The 16,820-nt window shown below is 46.5% G+C and overlaps 1 protein-coding gene across 1 annotated transcript in view; it reads left to right on the forward strand.

Moving 5' to 3' along the window:
- The window catches only part of LOC111956861 (histone-lysine N-methyltransferase 2C-like), a 77,560-nt gene that overhangs the window by 19,671 nt on the left and 41,069 nt on the right, over nucleotides 1-16,820 (forward strand). Inside the window, 5 exon segments of the mRNA XM_070436564.1 lie at nucleotides 3,003-3,165; nucleotides 3,388-3,559; nucleotides 3,970-4,084; nucleotides 5,422-5,597; nucleotides 5,731-6,131. Coding sequence (XP_070292665.1) covers nucleotides 3,003-3,165; nucleotides 3,388-3,559; nucleotides 3,970-4,084; nucleotides 5,422-5,597; nucleotides 5,731-6,131 — 1,027 coding nt within the window.

Here is a 16,820-nt window from a genome sequence, read left to right on the forward strand (position 1 = left end):
TGTTAGCATTTAGCACCAACATAGCCCACAGACCCCTGAATGGTGGTTACAGACCCCTGGAATGGGCGGTACAGACCCCTGAATGGGTGGTTACAGACCCCTGAATGGGTGGTTACAGACCCCTGAATGGGTGGTTACAGACCCCTGAATGGGTGGTTTTACAGACCCCTGAATGCGGTGGTTACAGACCCCTGAATGGGTGGTAACAGACCTCAGAATGGGTGGTTGCAGACCTCAGAATGGGTGGTAACAGACCTCAGAATGGGTGGTAACACGACCCCTGAATGGTGGTTACAGACCCCTGAATGGTGGTAACAGACCTCAGAATGGGTGTTTGCAGACCCCTGAATGGGTGGTTGCAGACCCCTATGGGGGTTGCAGACCCCTGAATGGGTGGTTGCAGACCCTAGAATGGGTGGTTGCAGACCCCTGAATGGGTGGTTGCAGCAACCCTGAATGGGTGGTTGCAGACCCTGAATAGGTGGTTGCAGACCCCTGATGGGTGTTGCAGACCTCCTGAATGGGTAGTTGCAGACCTCGAATTGGTGGGCATCCCAAATTGCCACCCTTTCCCTATATTGTACACTACTTTTGACCAGAAGACTGATCAAAAGTAGTGCATTAAAAGAGGGAATAGGGTGCCATTTGTGATTCCATTGTCTGGCACCCCCTGCCACCCCCATCAGCAAATCACCGCTCCTCCTCAACTGAATAAACATCAGCCCTCCTTGTTTCCTTCATCTGCTCCTGGTTAGAAAAGACTTTGACGAGTGATAACAATATGTGGAAGCTCCATCATTAGGCTGTCTTTTACCTGGTCAGTTGGTTCAAGGTTAGTGCAGATGAAGGAGAGGAGGCAGGACTGTGTTTGGGGAAGAACTCTGGGAAAGTCTGAAGAGACCAATACATGTGATATTGACATCTTGGGAGAGAAGTGTGAACATCAATGGGCTAATCACATGGTGTGACAAATGGAGCAGAATTTAAATGGAGTTTTTGATCAAGAAGAACTGAGAAAATGGATGGGTCGTTTCAAAGGAAACGTGTTACAGATAGGGGAAACCATAGACTTGCATGAGCAATTTTTCTGCTACAGAAAATACTTTAGAGGTCTTACTTTAAAATTCTTTGTCCTTTTATGTTTCCCATGTTGTTTAGGGTTTTTTATATTGTGTCTGTAGGTATGTAAGGGTCTGGATTATTGTATTATATCAATTGTAATCTGACTCCCAGTTTAGACCAGGTTACTTAAAGGGCTTTGTGCTGATGTAAAATAATGCATGTGATTGATTTGATTAATTGACTGGCTGACTGACTCCCCTCTCTGTCCCCCTCTCTCTAGCACCTGTGCATACTGTTAGTCTGACTCCCCGTCCTGTCCCCCTCTCTCTGAGCACTGTGGCATAAGCTGTTAGTCTGGACGTCACCCTCGTCGTTTTCCCCCCGTCTCTCTAGCACTGTGCATACATGTTAGTCTGATGCACTCCTCTTCTGCCCCCCTCTCTCTAACACTTGTTGCCATACTGATTTAGTCTGACTCCCCTCTTCTGTCCCCCCGCATACTGTTAGTCTGACTCCCCCTCTGTCCCCCTCTCTCTAACACTGTGCATCACTGTTACTCTGACTCCCCTCTCTGTCCCCCCTCTCCTCTCAGCAACTGTGCATACTGTTAGTCTGACTCCCCTCTTTGTCCCCCCTCTCTCTAGCACTGTGCATACTGTTAGTCTGACTCCCTTCTCTGCTCCCCCTCTCTCTAGCCACTGTGCATTACTGTTAGTCTGCACTCCCCTCTTGTCCCCCCTCTCTCTAGCACTCGCTGCTGACTGTTAGTCTTGACTCCCCTCTGCTGTCCCCCTATCATCTAGCACTGTGCATACTTTAGTTAGACCCTACTGACACTGACTCCTCTCTGATCCCCCCTCTCTCATAGCACCTTGCATTAACTGTTATGTCTGACTCCCCCCTCTGTCCCCCTCTACCTCTAAGCACTGTACATACTGTTAGTCTGACTCCCCTCTCGTTCCCCCTCTCTCTAGCACTGTGCATACTGTTAATCTGACTCCTCTCTGTCCCCCCCTCTCTCTAGCACTGTGGCATTACTGTTAGTCTGCACTCCCTTTCCTGTTCCCCCCTCTCTCTAGCACTGTGCATACTGTTAGTCTCTGGACTCCCCTCTCTGTCCCCCCTCTCTCTAGGACTGTGGCATACTGTTAGTCTGACTCCTCTCTGTCCCCCCTCTCTCTAGCACTGTGCATACTGTTAATCTGACTCTCTCTGTCCCCCCTCTCTCTAGCACTGTGCATTACTGTTAGTCGACTCCCCTCTCTGTCCCCCTCTCTCTAGCACTGTGCATACTGTTAGTCTGACTCCTCTCTGTCCCCCCCTCTCTCTAGCACTGTGCATACTGTTAGTCTGACTCCCCTCTCTGGTCCCCCCTCTCTCTAGCATCTGGCATACTGGTTAGTCTGACTCCTCTCTGTCCCCTCCTCTCTCTCTAGCACTGTGCATTACTGTTAGTCTGACTCCCCTGCTCTGTCCCCCTCTCTTCTCAGCCTGTGCATACTGTTAGTCTGACTCCCTCTCTGTCCCCCTCTCTCTAGCACTGTGCATACTGTTAGTCTGACTCCTCTCTGTCCCCCCTCTCTCTAGCACTGTGCATACTGTTAGTCTGACTCCCCTCTCTGTCCCCCCTCTCTCTAGCACTGTGCATACTGTTAGTCTGACTCCTCTCTGTCCCCCTCTCTCAGCACTGTGCATACTGTTTAGTCTGACTCCCCTTCTGCTCCCCCTCTCTCTAGCCACTGTGCATACTGTTAGTCTGACTCCCCTCTCTGTCCCCCCTCTCTCTAGCACGTGTTGCATACTGTTAGTCTGACTCCTCTCTGTCCCCCTCTCTCTAGCACTGTTGCATACTGTTAGGTCTGACTCCCCTCTCTGTCCCCCCTCTCTCTAGCACTGTGCATACTGTTAGTCTGACTCCTCTCTGTCCCCCCTCTCTCTAGCACTGTGCATACTGTAAACGCCTTGGAGCCTCCATCAAGTGCTGTGCTGAAGGATGTGCTCGACTGTACCATTACCCCTGCGCGGGGGCGGCTGGGACTTTTCAGGATATCAGGAGTCTCTCCCTCCTCTGTTCAGATCACATAGAACTGGCCATCAGCAGATGTGAGTCCAGCAGCATTAGATCTAAAACTTCACTTGAAATATTTAAAGTAATACTGTCATAAGTAGGACCCTGAGTTTTTCTGGACCAGGATAAACTCTGGGCCCAGACATTAGCTACTCACAATCTCCATTCTTTAACCAATAACATGCCATCTGAAATGTGTCCCTTTTCTCAATTTCTCTTTTTTTCTTCCCCTCTCCTGCTCTCCCCCCRCCCTCTAGTTCCAGACGACTCTATCTGTGCACTGTGTGACAGCCCCGGGGAGCTCCCTGACCAGCTCTTCTGTACCAGCTGTGGGCAGCACTACCACGGGGCCTGCCTGGACATGGCTGTGACTCCGCTGAGGAGGGCCGGCTGGCAGTGCCCCGAGTGCAAGGTRTGCCAGACGTGCAAGTGAGTCAGCTTTCCACTGCCCCAACCGTCCACCCACATACCTGACCCTGTATTGAGTTGTGTGCGTGTGTGTTGCCGTCGTGTGTGTTGCTGGTTTTGTTTGTGCTACCTCTGGTTTGTGAGTGTGGCACTGTTCTCTAGCCTTTAACCTCAACCAGGCCAGTCACTGGTAGCAACTGAGTCTGCGATGAATTGAAATCTGCTCCGAAATACAGATTAGGCTAACACAAAGACCCTTTTGCCYTGTCATTTCTCAATATACATTAGTCTTGTAGATAAGGACACACGCATTTTTAACTCAACAGGAGCCTATAGACTACAGAGCCAAGAAATGCCATGTTGATGCGGTCCATCTGTTATGTCAAAGAACACATCTCATTCATACTTCCTCTCCTTTTCCCTGTGCGTAGGAACCCGGGTGAGGACGATAAGATGTTGGTGTGTGACATGTGTGACAAAGGCTACCACACCTTCTGCCTGCAGCCGGCCATAGATGACATCCCTACCAACGGATGGAGGTGTCAGGTAGGACATCAAGTGGGGGATATAACGGCAGCTGTTTTGTGTGTGCTGTGTTATAGGTCTATGGTATGACTACATTATATAGASATGTTTTTTCTTCTATGGTATGTGAAGTGGACTAAAGGTTTGTCTTCATTTTCTGTGTCAAATTGTAAGAACGTTGGTTTAAACTCTCACAGTTCCTATTGAGACATTTAGCTGTCGTCTAGGCTACCCGTGTTGAGAATGTGACCTTTTTGGTGGTTGTATCTGTGCTTCCTGTGGTAAGGAAATGACTCACACATGCAGCTCTTTTAAAGGGTACGTTTTAGCCTCAGACCTTGTAGCATTTCAGATAATGCGGCAGCCCATGATGGGGTGTGTGTGTACTGGTGGGTGTGTTGTGACTGGTGGGTGGGTGTGTGGTGTGGTGTGTGTGTGTGTGACTGGTGGGTGTTTGTGTACTGGTGGGTGGGTGTGTACTGGTAGGTACTGGTGGGTGGTGGTGGTGGTGGGTGTGTGTGTGTGTGTGTGTGTACTGGTGGGTGTTTGTGTACTGGTGGATGGTGGGTGTACTGGTGGGTGGGTGTGGGCTGTGGGTGGGTGTGTGTGTGTGTGTGTTGTGTGTACTGGTGGGTGTTTTGTGTACTGGTGGGTGTGTGTGTACTGGTGGGTGTGTCTGTGTGTGTGTGTGTGTGGTGTGTACTGGTGGGTGTTTGTGTACTGGTGGGTGGGTGGTGTGTACTGGTGGGTGTGTCTGTGTGATGTGGTGGGTGTGTGTGTGTGTACTGGTGGGTGTGTTTGTGTAGCTGGTGGGGTTTCTGTGTTGTGTGACTGGTGGGTGTGTCTGTGTGTGTGTGTGTGTGTGTATTGGTGGGTGTTTGTGTGTCCTGGTGGGTGGGTGCGGTGGGAGAATCAAACCGTATGCGTCGTCATCCCCTGCCTGTGGCCTCTACCCTCTTCCTCTGTTGGGGTAGGTGGCGCACAGTGCCTGTCTCGGCTGCCAATCAGCTGCTGTTGTGGTGGGTTAACATCCTATCAGCTGCAGCGGTGGTGGCGGGTGGGGATCAGAGCGCAGACCGCAGCAGCAACCAGGCACCTGCCAGGTGGTYGAACATCCTCACCCTCACTCAGTTTCTCCCTCTCTGTCTGAGTCAGCAGCACGGCAGAAACACAGTCCACACAACACAAGCAGCAGCCAACCCTCCATCTCTCCCCCACTCTTGAGGCTGCTGCTTCACGCCCAGGCACTTTAGTTCTGACTGAAGCCTCATCTGAACGTCTTGGAGATGAATGAAAACCATGTGATTAAGTATCATTGCTCCAGTTTCCGTTGTGTTTCTATCTCTTCCCTACTCCAGAACTGCAGAGTGTGTATCCAGTGTGGTACAAGGARGAGCGGTCAGTGGCACCACACAAGCCTGCTGTGTGAGAGCTGTGTCCAACATCAGGACCCCGCCCTTACCTGTCCACTATGTGCCTGTATCCTGGACCCTGAGCACCAAAAAGACCTGCTCTCCTGCCACAGCTGTAAAAGGTAGACACACCGAGAGCARGTCCATTGTTCATTCTGTTGTAAATCTCCTCACTCCTCATGGAGTTGTTTTAGCCTTGTCTTTTTCCATTGATGGAGTCCTACATCTTCATCTGTCCTCTGCTCCTGCTTCCAGATGGCTCCACCTGGAGTGTGAGCGCCAGTCGTCAGGCCAAGCAGACATCCAGCCCAGCCAGGGCTATGTGTGTTCAAGCTGCAGGCCTACTGGATCACCACCACAACAGGCCCCACTGCAGGCAGAGGAGATGGACACAGGAGGCCTAGAACTGAGCCCACAGGCTGCTATTCAGATGCACACAGAATCAGAACCGGTTGTTCCAACGCACACGGATCTAGAACCTGGCGCTAAGCAACTGAGGTCTCCTTCTCCAATGCACAACGACCCAGAAACGCAATTACAACCCGTTCCAATGCCCACAAATGCAGAACCAGAGCCTATCCAAGCCACCAACACTGTCTGTGAGAACGCCCTTGAGGATAGGCAGCCACAGCAGGCTACARCAGACCAGCAGCCTGGTAAGTCTCTCTTTTGTCTAACTGGGTTATTTTTGTCTACTTACAGAGGCAAACTGTGTATTATGGTTGCCAAGGTTAGCCATGTGTTTGTTTTCCTGTATCCCCCTTAAGAGCGGTTTGGCAGGTGGACTCACTAGAGCGTGAGGGATTTGTTTGTCGCATGGCTTGGATTATTACTTTAGGATTGTTGAGAGGCGGTATGAAAGGAGAGAGGTGTGGTTTTTTGAGCATCCACGGTCGAGCAGCCTTGTTGTGTGTAGATGAAGGCAGTTTGGTCTGGATGAAGACCAGAGGGAAGRGTTGCTCTGTCTGCTCTCTCTCTTATTCTCTGCCATGGCTCACATCAGACTGACAGCCATTCATTATCAGGGGCTTGGTTTCTAAAGGCTTCAATAACCAGATGGGCTTCCATTATCACAAGATTAAAGCCATGAAAGCATTGTCTTTGTAATTATTTTGCTGTGAAAAAGCAGCACTTTGTAGCCTATTCTTCCGTTGGTTCTCCTGAGGAGATGGAGTTTCTTGTTGCTCTCTGTCCTTGTTTCATAGCATGACCTGGGTGAACAGAACACCTGCCTACTGGTTCGTGTTCAGTAGGGTACAGTACACCACACTGTAGCAAAATGTTTTGCAATGGAAAACAAAAATCTGTGCTGTTAATTAGAAGTACAGGTTAGAAATAGAGGTCGACCGATTAGTATTTTTCCCTGCCGATACCTATACCTATTATTGGAGMACCAAAAAACGCCCATACCGATTAATCGGACGATTTTTTGTAATAATGACAGTTACAACAATACTGAATGAACAATGAACCCTTTTATTTTAACTTAATATAATACATAAATAAAATCTATTTAGTCTCAAATATATAATGAAACATGTTCAATTTGGTTTAAATAATGCAAAAACACATTGTTGGAGAAGAAAGTAACAGTGCAATATGTGCCATGTAAAAAAGCTAACGTTTAAGTTCCTTGCTCAGAACATGAGAACATATGAAAGCTGGTGGTTCAATATTCCCAGTTCTTCAATATTCCCAGTTAAGAAGTTTTAGGTTGTAGTTATTATAGGAATTATGACACGTCAACTATTTCTCTATACCATTTGTATTTCATATACCTTTGACTATTGGATTTTCTTATAAACACTTTAGTATTGCCAGCCTAATCTCGGGAGTTGATAGTCTTGAAGTCATAAACAGCGCTTTGGGTCAAGCATTGCTAAGAGCTGCTCGCTAACGCAGTAAAGTGCTTTTTGAATGAATGCTTACGAGCCTGCTGCTGCCTATCACCGCTCAGTCAGACTGCTCTGTCAAATATCAAATCATAGACTTAATTATAATAAACGCACAGAAATACGAGCCTTAAGTCATTAATATGGTCAAATCCGGAAACTATCATTTAGAAAACAAAACGTTTATGCTTTGAGTGAAATACGGAACCATTCCGTATTTTGTCGAACGGGTGGCAACCCTAAGTCTAAATATTGCTGTTACATTGCAGAACCTTCAATGTTATGTCATAATTATGTACAATTCTGGCAAATTCATTACGGTCTTTGTTAGGAAGAAACACAGTTCGTAACGAGCCAGGGGGCCCAAACTGTTGCATATACCTTGACTCTGCTTGCACTGAACGCAAGAGAAGTGACACAATTTCCCTAGTTAATATTGCCTGCTAACATGTATTTATTTTAACTAAATATGCAGCTTAAAAAATATATACTTCTGTGTATTCATTATTAAGAAAAGCATTGATGTTTATGGTGAGGTACATTTTGTGCAGCGAATGTGTTTTTTTCTCTCGAGAATGCGCTTTTGTTAAATAATCACCCGTTTGGCAAAGTTGAATTAGGCTGTGATTCAATGATAAATTAACAGGCACCGCATTGATCATTTGCAATGCAGGACAAGCTAGGTAACCTAGTAATATCATCAACCATGTGTAGTTAACTAGTGATTATGTTAAGATTGATTGTTTTCTATAAGATAAGTTTAATGCTAGCTAGCAACTTACCTTGGCTCCTTGCAGCCACAGGTCCTTTTGATGCTGCATTCGCGTAACAGGTGGTCAGCCTGCCACGCAGTTTCCTCATGGATTGCAATGTAATCAGCCATAATCAGCGTCCAAAAAGGCCGATTACCGATTATTATGAACTTGAAATCGGCCCTAATTAATCGGCCATGCCGATTAATCGGTCGACCTCTAGTTAGAACCTCCCTATTTCACTCCCTTTTTAAAAAATGTCTCTATTGAACACGCCCCCTCCTAAATTCCTCCCCTGTTATTATACCTTAGCAAGGCTTCTCTTCTCAATAGTTTCCATGGGCAACAGAACCTATTGCTCACATACATAGTAGTAGCTATGCAAGCTACGTCTCTAGCATGAAAGGAGTGACCCTGATTGGAGTGACCCTGCTATACAGACCCTAGGAGGGGCAGTACATATCCACTCAGGCCTGTGTGGCTTGGCTGCCTGAGGTAGAGTGCTGTAGCAGGTGAATGAGCTGCAGGGTATTACTATGGGACCTAACCTGGATGTCCACCCTCTGTCTAGACTAGACCTGACACAGACAGACAGATCAGGAATCTGTGGTGGAGGGAGGGGAGCAGTGCTGATGATGACAGATAACTAGGGCTGGGCAATATGGCCTAAAACTCATATCTTGATATTTCTTTTTCAAACTTATGGGCGATTCACAATACATATCTTGATTTAAAGAAAATATGTTATCTCTAAATAAGCTTTGTTATACAGTTAAAGGTCAAATCCACTGCATTTAAAACAGTCAGCAATAATGGAATTAATTCAGAGTTTGTGTAATTATACCAATGCTGAATATATTCCATCCACAACCATAAGACCCACTAATAATTACATTGTTTTAATCATGATCAAAATAGCTTTTTTTAATCACTGATCTGGCTTTCAGGTCCGTCTATAAAAATGTGCTTTTTGTTACAGATTTAACCAGAACCATGCATAATGCATATGTAGCAGMCATTATAGAAAATGAACACGGGTCTCATAAACCATCTCTCAAGCACAAGCCCACGTGCTAGTGAGTAACCAGCTAATATTTATATTTAAAGTTTAGTTAATTTAGATCTAGGTTTAATTTCACTATCTCTGAATTCTGCTAACATGGCAAAACAGTTGAATTGTTATGAATAGACCCTTCTGTCTGTCTCCAACGTCATGATAGCCTGTCCACTTTGTTCAGATGTTGAAATCTAGTGGTCTACCTTATTTCTCAGAATGAGTTGCCAATTCCTTATATAATTGTTATATGGTTCTTGCAGGTTTATAAAACACACACTAAACAGCTAGTATAGCAATCTTTATTTGTCTAAAATGATGGTAGCCATACGTGGTATCGTATTGTGCGACAAACTGAGCATTCATTTTCCAGAATGAATGTTCATTGGTTCATCCGTTTTAGTAGTATCTGCTCTTCTGGAAATGTGAGGAGTTGAAACGGTTGGAATGGTTAACTTCTCTATTACAATAAAGAATGTCTCCATGTGTTGTGGTGTCCATATGACTTCTGTTGGACCAAACCTCAAATGCAAATAGCGAGTTGAAACCGTTTGTCAGAGGAAGAAGTGATCTCTCATCTTTGTTGTTGTGATTGGTAGGGGAGGGGCTTGGGAGAAAGAGGAGAAGCGAGAGGTTTCACGCTCGCCAAAATCTGTCCAAAATAAGCCATATGCGCTTATTTTGAAACTAAGCTTGTGGCCTGCCTTTGGGACAACTCCCATTGTAAGGGTGGAGCATCTCGTCATTATATACAGACCTCTGGTGTAAATGGGAAGGTGCACAGCACAGAAGGAGCGAACGATACCAAAAAGACAACATGAGACCAAAAAGACAAATGAGAAGCGGACATAAACGCTCARAAAAACATAAATTGTAATTAATTGAATGAATRGTATATATCGCCCAGCCCTACGGATATCCAGGCAGTAATACAGCGACGGGTCTGTGCCTCGACATTCGTGGCTGTTTAAAACACCCCTGCTACTTTCTTTACCACACACTCTCGCGTTCACAGACACACTGAAACACAGACAGGAAAGGGAGCGAACAACTTTGAAATCCTATTTGTATGTGTGGGGGCTCCTGTCCTAAGCAGCAGTTGTGTTGTTTTCTTGTGATGCTGCTGTGTGAGCTGCTGGCTGTGATGACAGGCTGGTGATTAGGCCTGTGTGATGGGAGGCTGTGATGGGAGGCTGGTGATTAGGCCTGTGTGATGGGAAGCTGGTGATTAGGCCTGTGTGATGGGAGGCTGGTGATTAGGCMTGTGTGATAGGAGGCTGGTGATTAGGCCTGTGTGATGGGAGACTGGTGATTAGGGCCTGTGTGATGGGAGGCTGGGTGATTAGGCCTGTGTGAGGGAGGCTGGTGATTAGGCCTGTGGATGGGAGGTGATTAGGCTGTGTGTAGGGGCTGGGTGATTAGGCCTGTGTGATGGGAGCTGTGATTAGGCCTGTGTGATGGGAGGCTGGTGATTAGGCCTGTGGGTGATGGGATGGTGGTATTTAGGCCTGGTGGAGGGGCTGGTGATTAGCCTGTGTGATGGGAAGACTGGTGATTAGGCTGTGTGATGGGAAGCTGGTGATTAGGCCTGTTGGTGATGGGGAGGCTGGTGATTAGGCCTGTTGATGGAGGGTATGTGGAGAGACTGGTGATTAGGCCTGTGTGATGGGAGGGATGGTGATTAGGCCTGTGTGGATGGGAGAGCTGGTGATTAGGCTGTGTGATGGGAGGCTGGTGATTAGGCTGTGTGATGGGAGGCTGGTGATTAGGCCTCTTTGATGGGAGGCTGGTGATTAGGCGTGTGATGGGAGCTGAGGTGATTAGGCCTGTGTGATGGGAAGCTGGTGATTAGGCCTGGTGATGGCGAGGCTGGTGATTAGGCCTGTGTGATGGGAGACTGGTGATTAGGCCTGTGTGATGGAAGACTGGTGATGTAGGCCTGTGTGGATGGGAGACTGGTTGATTAGGCCTGTGTGATTGGGAGACTCGGTGATGTAGGCTGTGTGATGGGGAGACTGGTGATAGGCCTCGTGTTGATGAGATGCGTGATTAGGCCTGTGTGATGGGAGACTGGTGGATGGGTTTAGGCCTGTGTGTGATGGGAGGCTGGTGATTAGGCCTATGTGATGGGAGCTGGTGATTAGGCCTGTGTGATGGGAGCTGGTGGATTTAGGCCTGTGTGATGGGAGGCTGGTGATTAGGCCTGTGTGATGGGAAGCTGGTGATTAGGCCTGTGATGGGGATGGGGGGAAAGCTGGTGATTAAGCCTGTGTATGGGAGACTGGTGATTAGCCTGTGTGATGGGAGGCTGGTGATTAGGCCTGTGTGATGGGAAGCTGGGTGATTAGGCCTGTGGTGATGGGAAGCTGGTGATTAGGCCTGTGTGATGGGAGGGCTGTGTGATTAGGCTGTGTGATGGGAAGCTGGTGATTAGGCCTGTTGTGATGGGAGGCTGGTGATTAGGCCTGTGTGATGGGAGACTGGTGATTAGCCTGTGTGATGGGAGCTGGTGATTAGGCCTGTGTGATGGGAGGCTGGTGATTAGGCCTCTGTGATGGGAGGCTGGTGATTAGCCTGTGTGATGGGAAGCTGGTGATTAGGCCTGTGTGATGGGAGCTGGTGATATAGGCTGTGTGATGGGAGGCTGGTGATTAGGCCTGTGTGATGGGAGCTGGTGTTTAGGCCTGTGTGATGGGAGACTGTTGGTGATTAGGGCTGTGTGATGGGAGACTGGTGATTAGGCCTGTGTGATGGAGACTGGTGATTAGGCCTGTGTGGATGGGAGACTGGTGATTAGGCCTGTGTGATGGGAGATGGTGATTAGCCTGTGTGATGGGAGGATGGTGATTAGGCCTGTGTGATGGGAGACTGGTGATTAGGCCTGTGTGATGGGAGACTGGTGATTAGGCCTGTGTGATGGGAGAGGCTGGTGATTAGGCCGTGTGATGGGGCTGTGATGTTAGCTGGGATGGGAGCTGGTGATTAGGCCTGTGTGATGGGAGACTGGTGATTAGGCCGGTGTGATGGGAGGCTGGTGATTAGGCCTGTTGTGATGGGAGACTGGTGATTAGGCTGTGTGAGGGGAGGCTGGTGATTAGGCCTGTGTGATGGAGACGTGTGATTAGGCCTGTGTGATGGGAGGCTGGTGATTAGGCCTATGTGATGGGGAGGCTGGTGATTAGGCCTGTGTGATGGGAGGTGGTGATTAGGCCTGTGTGATGGGAGACTGGTGATTAGGCCTGTGTGATGGGAGGGGATTAGCCTGTGTGAGGGGCGGTGATTAGGCCTGTGTGATGGGAGACTGGTGATTAGGCCTGTTGTGATGGGAGACTGGTGATTAGGCCTGTGTGATGGGAAGATGGTGATTAGCTGTTGATGGGAAGCTGGGATTAGGCCTGTGTGATGGGACTGGTGATTAGGCCTGTTGTTGATGGGAGACTGGGTGATTAGGCCTGTGTGATGGGGAGACTGGTGATTAGGCCTGTGTGATGGAGACTGGTGATTAGCGCTGTGTGATGGGAGAGACGTGATTAGGCCTGTTGTGATGGGAGGCTGGTGATTAGGCCTGTGTGATGGGAACTGGTGATTAGGCCTGTGTGATGGGGAGACTGGTGATTAGGCCTGTTGTGATGGGGAGGCTGGTGATTAGGCCTGTGTGATGGGAGACTGGTGATTGGCTGTGTGATGGGAGCTGTGATTAGGCCTGTGTGATGGTGAGACCTGTGATTAGGCCTGTGTGATGGAGAGCTGGTTGATTAGGCCTATGTGATGGGAGGCTGGTGATTAGGCCTGTGTGATGGGAGGCTGGTGATTAGCCTGATGTTGATGGGACTGGTGATTTAGGCCTGTGTTGATGGCGAGGCTGGTGATTAGGCCTGTGTGATGGAGGCTGGTGATTAGGCCTGTGTGATTGGGACTGGTAGTGATTAGAGCCTGTTGATGGCGAGGGCTGAGTGATTAGGCCTGTGTGATGGGAGGCTGGTGATTTAGGGGGCCTTGTGATGGGAGGACTGGTGATTAGGCCTGTGTGATGGGAGGCTGGTGATTAGGCCTGTGTGATGGGAGGCTGGTGATTAGGCCTGTGTGATGGGAGGCTGGTGATTTGGCCTGTGTGATGGGAGGCTGGTGATTAGGCCTGTGTGATCGGAGGCTGGTGATTAGGCCTGTGTGATGGGAGGCTGGTGATTAGGCCTGTGTGATGGGAGGCTGGGGATTAGGCCTGTGTGATGGTAAAGAACTTCTAGGGCACTTGGTCTACCAGCCTTTCATCTCTCTATTGATTGGAGTGGAGGGGCCTCCCTCGAGGCCTGAGGCTGAACACCAAGGGTTATATCCCTAAGCTATACTTGATGCTTTAGCTCTGAAGTCAGGCGTCCTCGATCTGGCCCCTACATCCTCTACTCCACTCACTGCCCCTTCCAGTTTCACACATGCAGAGAGAAACTGGATGAGATCCATATCATGCCAAATGTATTGTGAACACACAACATGCATTTTGAATTTGTGTATCATGATCTGTACAAATAAGTACCACTCCACAAARGTAAATCACCAATCCACAAATGTAAATCGCCAATCCACAAATGTAAATCGCCAATCCACAAATGTAAATCGCCAATCCACAAATGTAAATCACCAGTCTACAAATGAATTACCAGTCTCAAATGTAAATTACCAGTCTACAAATGTAAATTACCAGTCCACAAATTAAATTACCATCCACAAATGTAAAAATTACCAGTCCACCAAATGTAAAATACCAGTCCACAAATGTAAAATGTAAATCACCAGTCCACAAATGTAAATCGCCAATCCACAAATGTAAATTACCAGTCCACAAATGTAAATTACCAGTCCACAAATGTAAATCACCAGTCCACAAATGTAAATCACCAGTCCACAAATGTAAATCACCAATCAACAAATGCAATTCCAAATCAAATCAAGTTTATTTGTCACGTGCGCTGAATACAACAGGTGTAGACCTTACAGTGAAAGGCTTACTTACAGGCTCTAACCAATAGTGCAAAAAAGGTATTAGGTGAACTATAGGTAGGTAAAGAAATAAAACAACAGTAAAAAGACAGTGAAAAATAGCAGTAGCGAGGCTATATACAGTAGCGAGGCTATATACAGACACCGGTTAGTCAGGCTGATAGAGGTAGTATGTACATGTAGATATGGTTAAAGTGACTATACTATATACTATGCATATATGATGAACAGAGAGTAGCAGTAGCGTAAAAGAGGGGTTGGCGGGTGGTGGGTGGGACATAATGCAGATAGCCTGGTTAGCCAATGTGTGGGAGCACTGGTTGGTCGGCCCATTGACGTAGTATGTACATTAATTTATAGTTAATTCACTATCCACAAAGAAACACCTTTTGATTTTMATTTGTAAACTGATTTATTGCATTAGAATTTAGATATGCACTATCCACAAATGCAATTCACTATCTACAAACAAACACCCTTTGATTTGCAGGTCATTTCCAAGGGCCTTAATTAAAGTGACTGCCATAAAGATTTTCATATAGGAGAGATATGCGCAAACATGACAGATATGGCAAACCTGCAACTCCATGTTTGGAAGCACTTACGTCACCTGACTTTTGGCACTGATCTGACGACAAGAAAGAAAATAAAAAGTTAGCACGCTTAGAAAGCGATTGTAGGTGTAGAAAAAAATTCTCATGCGTAGAAAGTGATTTTGTATTTCTAGAAAAAAGGTTTGTACCCTTAGAAAGCGATTTCTAAAAATCACTGGCAGCCTCTCGTTTGGCCATCTTGATGCCTGCCTTTCAAGGCTGCAGAAAAATATAGTATGGTGGTAACCATAAAATGTTAACCATATGTGAAACCATAGTATGTCCAAAGTAAATAATCGAAACCCTAGCCGTAGATTACTCTATATTTGCAACACTATTGTACAGCCATTCATCGCTCAAATAGTTGAATTAGCTGGCCAGTGTGAGAACTTTTTTTCTACGACTACAAACCGCTTTCTACATGTGAGAACTTTTCCATTTTTTCTTGTCGTCAAATCCCTGCCAAAAGTCAGGTGACGTAAGTGCTTCCAAACATGGAGTTGCAGGTTTGCCATATCTGTCATGTTTGCGCATATCTCTCCTATATGAAAATCTTTATGGCAGTCATTTTACTTAAGGCCCTTGGAAATGACCTGCATATCTAAATTCTAATGCAATAAATCGATTTACAAATGCAAATCAAAGGGTGTTTGTTTGTGGATAGTGAATTGCATTTGTGGAAAATGATTTACATTAGTGGAAAGTGATTTACATTTGTGGATTGGTACTTATTTGTACAGATCATGATACACAAATACAAAATGCATGCTGTAAGTTCACAATACATTTGGCACGATATTCATTCCATAAAACTGCATCAACTCTGAACTCTGTCTGTATGCACCATCCATTCAAATGTCTTATTGATACCTTGGGGCTCTTGTTGGCAGTTGATGAGGGAATTCAGGGAAGTCTTATATATTCAGAATGTAGGTGTACAGTGCCTTGCAAAAGTGTTCCTCCCCCTTGGTGCTTTTCCTATTTTGTTGCATTACAACCTGTAATTTAAATAGATTTTTATTTGGATTTCATGTAATGGACATACACAAAATAGTCCAAATTGGTGAAGTGAAATGAAAAAAAGAACTTGTTTCAAAAAATTCTAAATGATAAAAACAGAAAAGTGGTTCGTATGTATTTACCCCCTTTGTAARGAAGCCCCTAAATAAGATCTGGTGCAACCAATTACCTTCAGAAGTCACATAATTAGTTAAATAAAGTCCACCCGTGTGCAATCTAAGTGTCACATGATCTCAGTTTATATACACCTGTTCTGAAAGGCCCCAGAGTCTGTACCACCAAGCAAGCGGCACCATGAACACCAAGGAGCTCTCCAAACAGGTCAGGGACAAAGTTGTGAGGTACAGATCAGGGTTGGGTTATAAAAAAATATCTGAAACTTTGAACATCCCACGGAGCACCATTAAATCCATTATTTTAAAWWWWTTTAAAGAGTATGGCACAACAACAAACCTGCCAAGAGAGGGCTGCCCACCAAACCTCACGGACCAGTCAAGGAGGGCATTAATCAGAGAGGCAACAAAGAGACCAAAGATAACCCTGAAGGATCTGCAAAGCTTTACAGCAGAGATTGGAGTATCTGTCCATAGGACCACTTTAAGCCGTACACTCCACAGAGATGGACTTTATGGAAGAGTGGCCAGAAAAAAGACATTGCTTAAGACAAAAATGAGCAAACATGTTTGGTGTTCACCAAAAGGCATGTGGGAGACTCCCCAAATATATGAAGAAGGTACTCTGGTCAGATGAGACTAAAATTGAGCTTTTTGGCCATCAAGGAAAACGCTATGTCTGGCGCAAACCCAACACGTCTCACCATCCCCATAGTGAAGCATGGTGGTGGCAGCATCCTGCTGTGGGGATGTTTTTCATCGGCAGGGACTGGGATACTGGTCAGAATTGAAGGAATGATGGATTGAGCTAAATACAGGGAAATTCTTGAGGGAAACCTGTTTCAGTCTTCCAGAGATTTGAGACTGGGACGGAGGTTCAACTTCCAGCAGGACAATGACCCTAAGCATACTGCTAAAGCAACACT

This window comes from Salvelinus sp. IW2-2015, linkage group LG32 (genome assembly GCF_002910315.2).
Source record: "Salvelinus sp. IW2-2015 linkage group LG32, ASM291031v2, whole genome shotgun sequence".
In the NCBI taxonomy this organism is placed as follows: Eukaryota; Metazoa; Chordata; class Actinopteri; order Salmoniformes; family Salmonidae; genus Salvelinus; species Salvelinus sp. IW2-2015.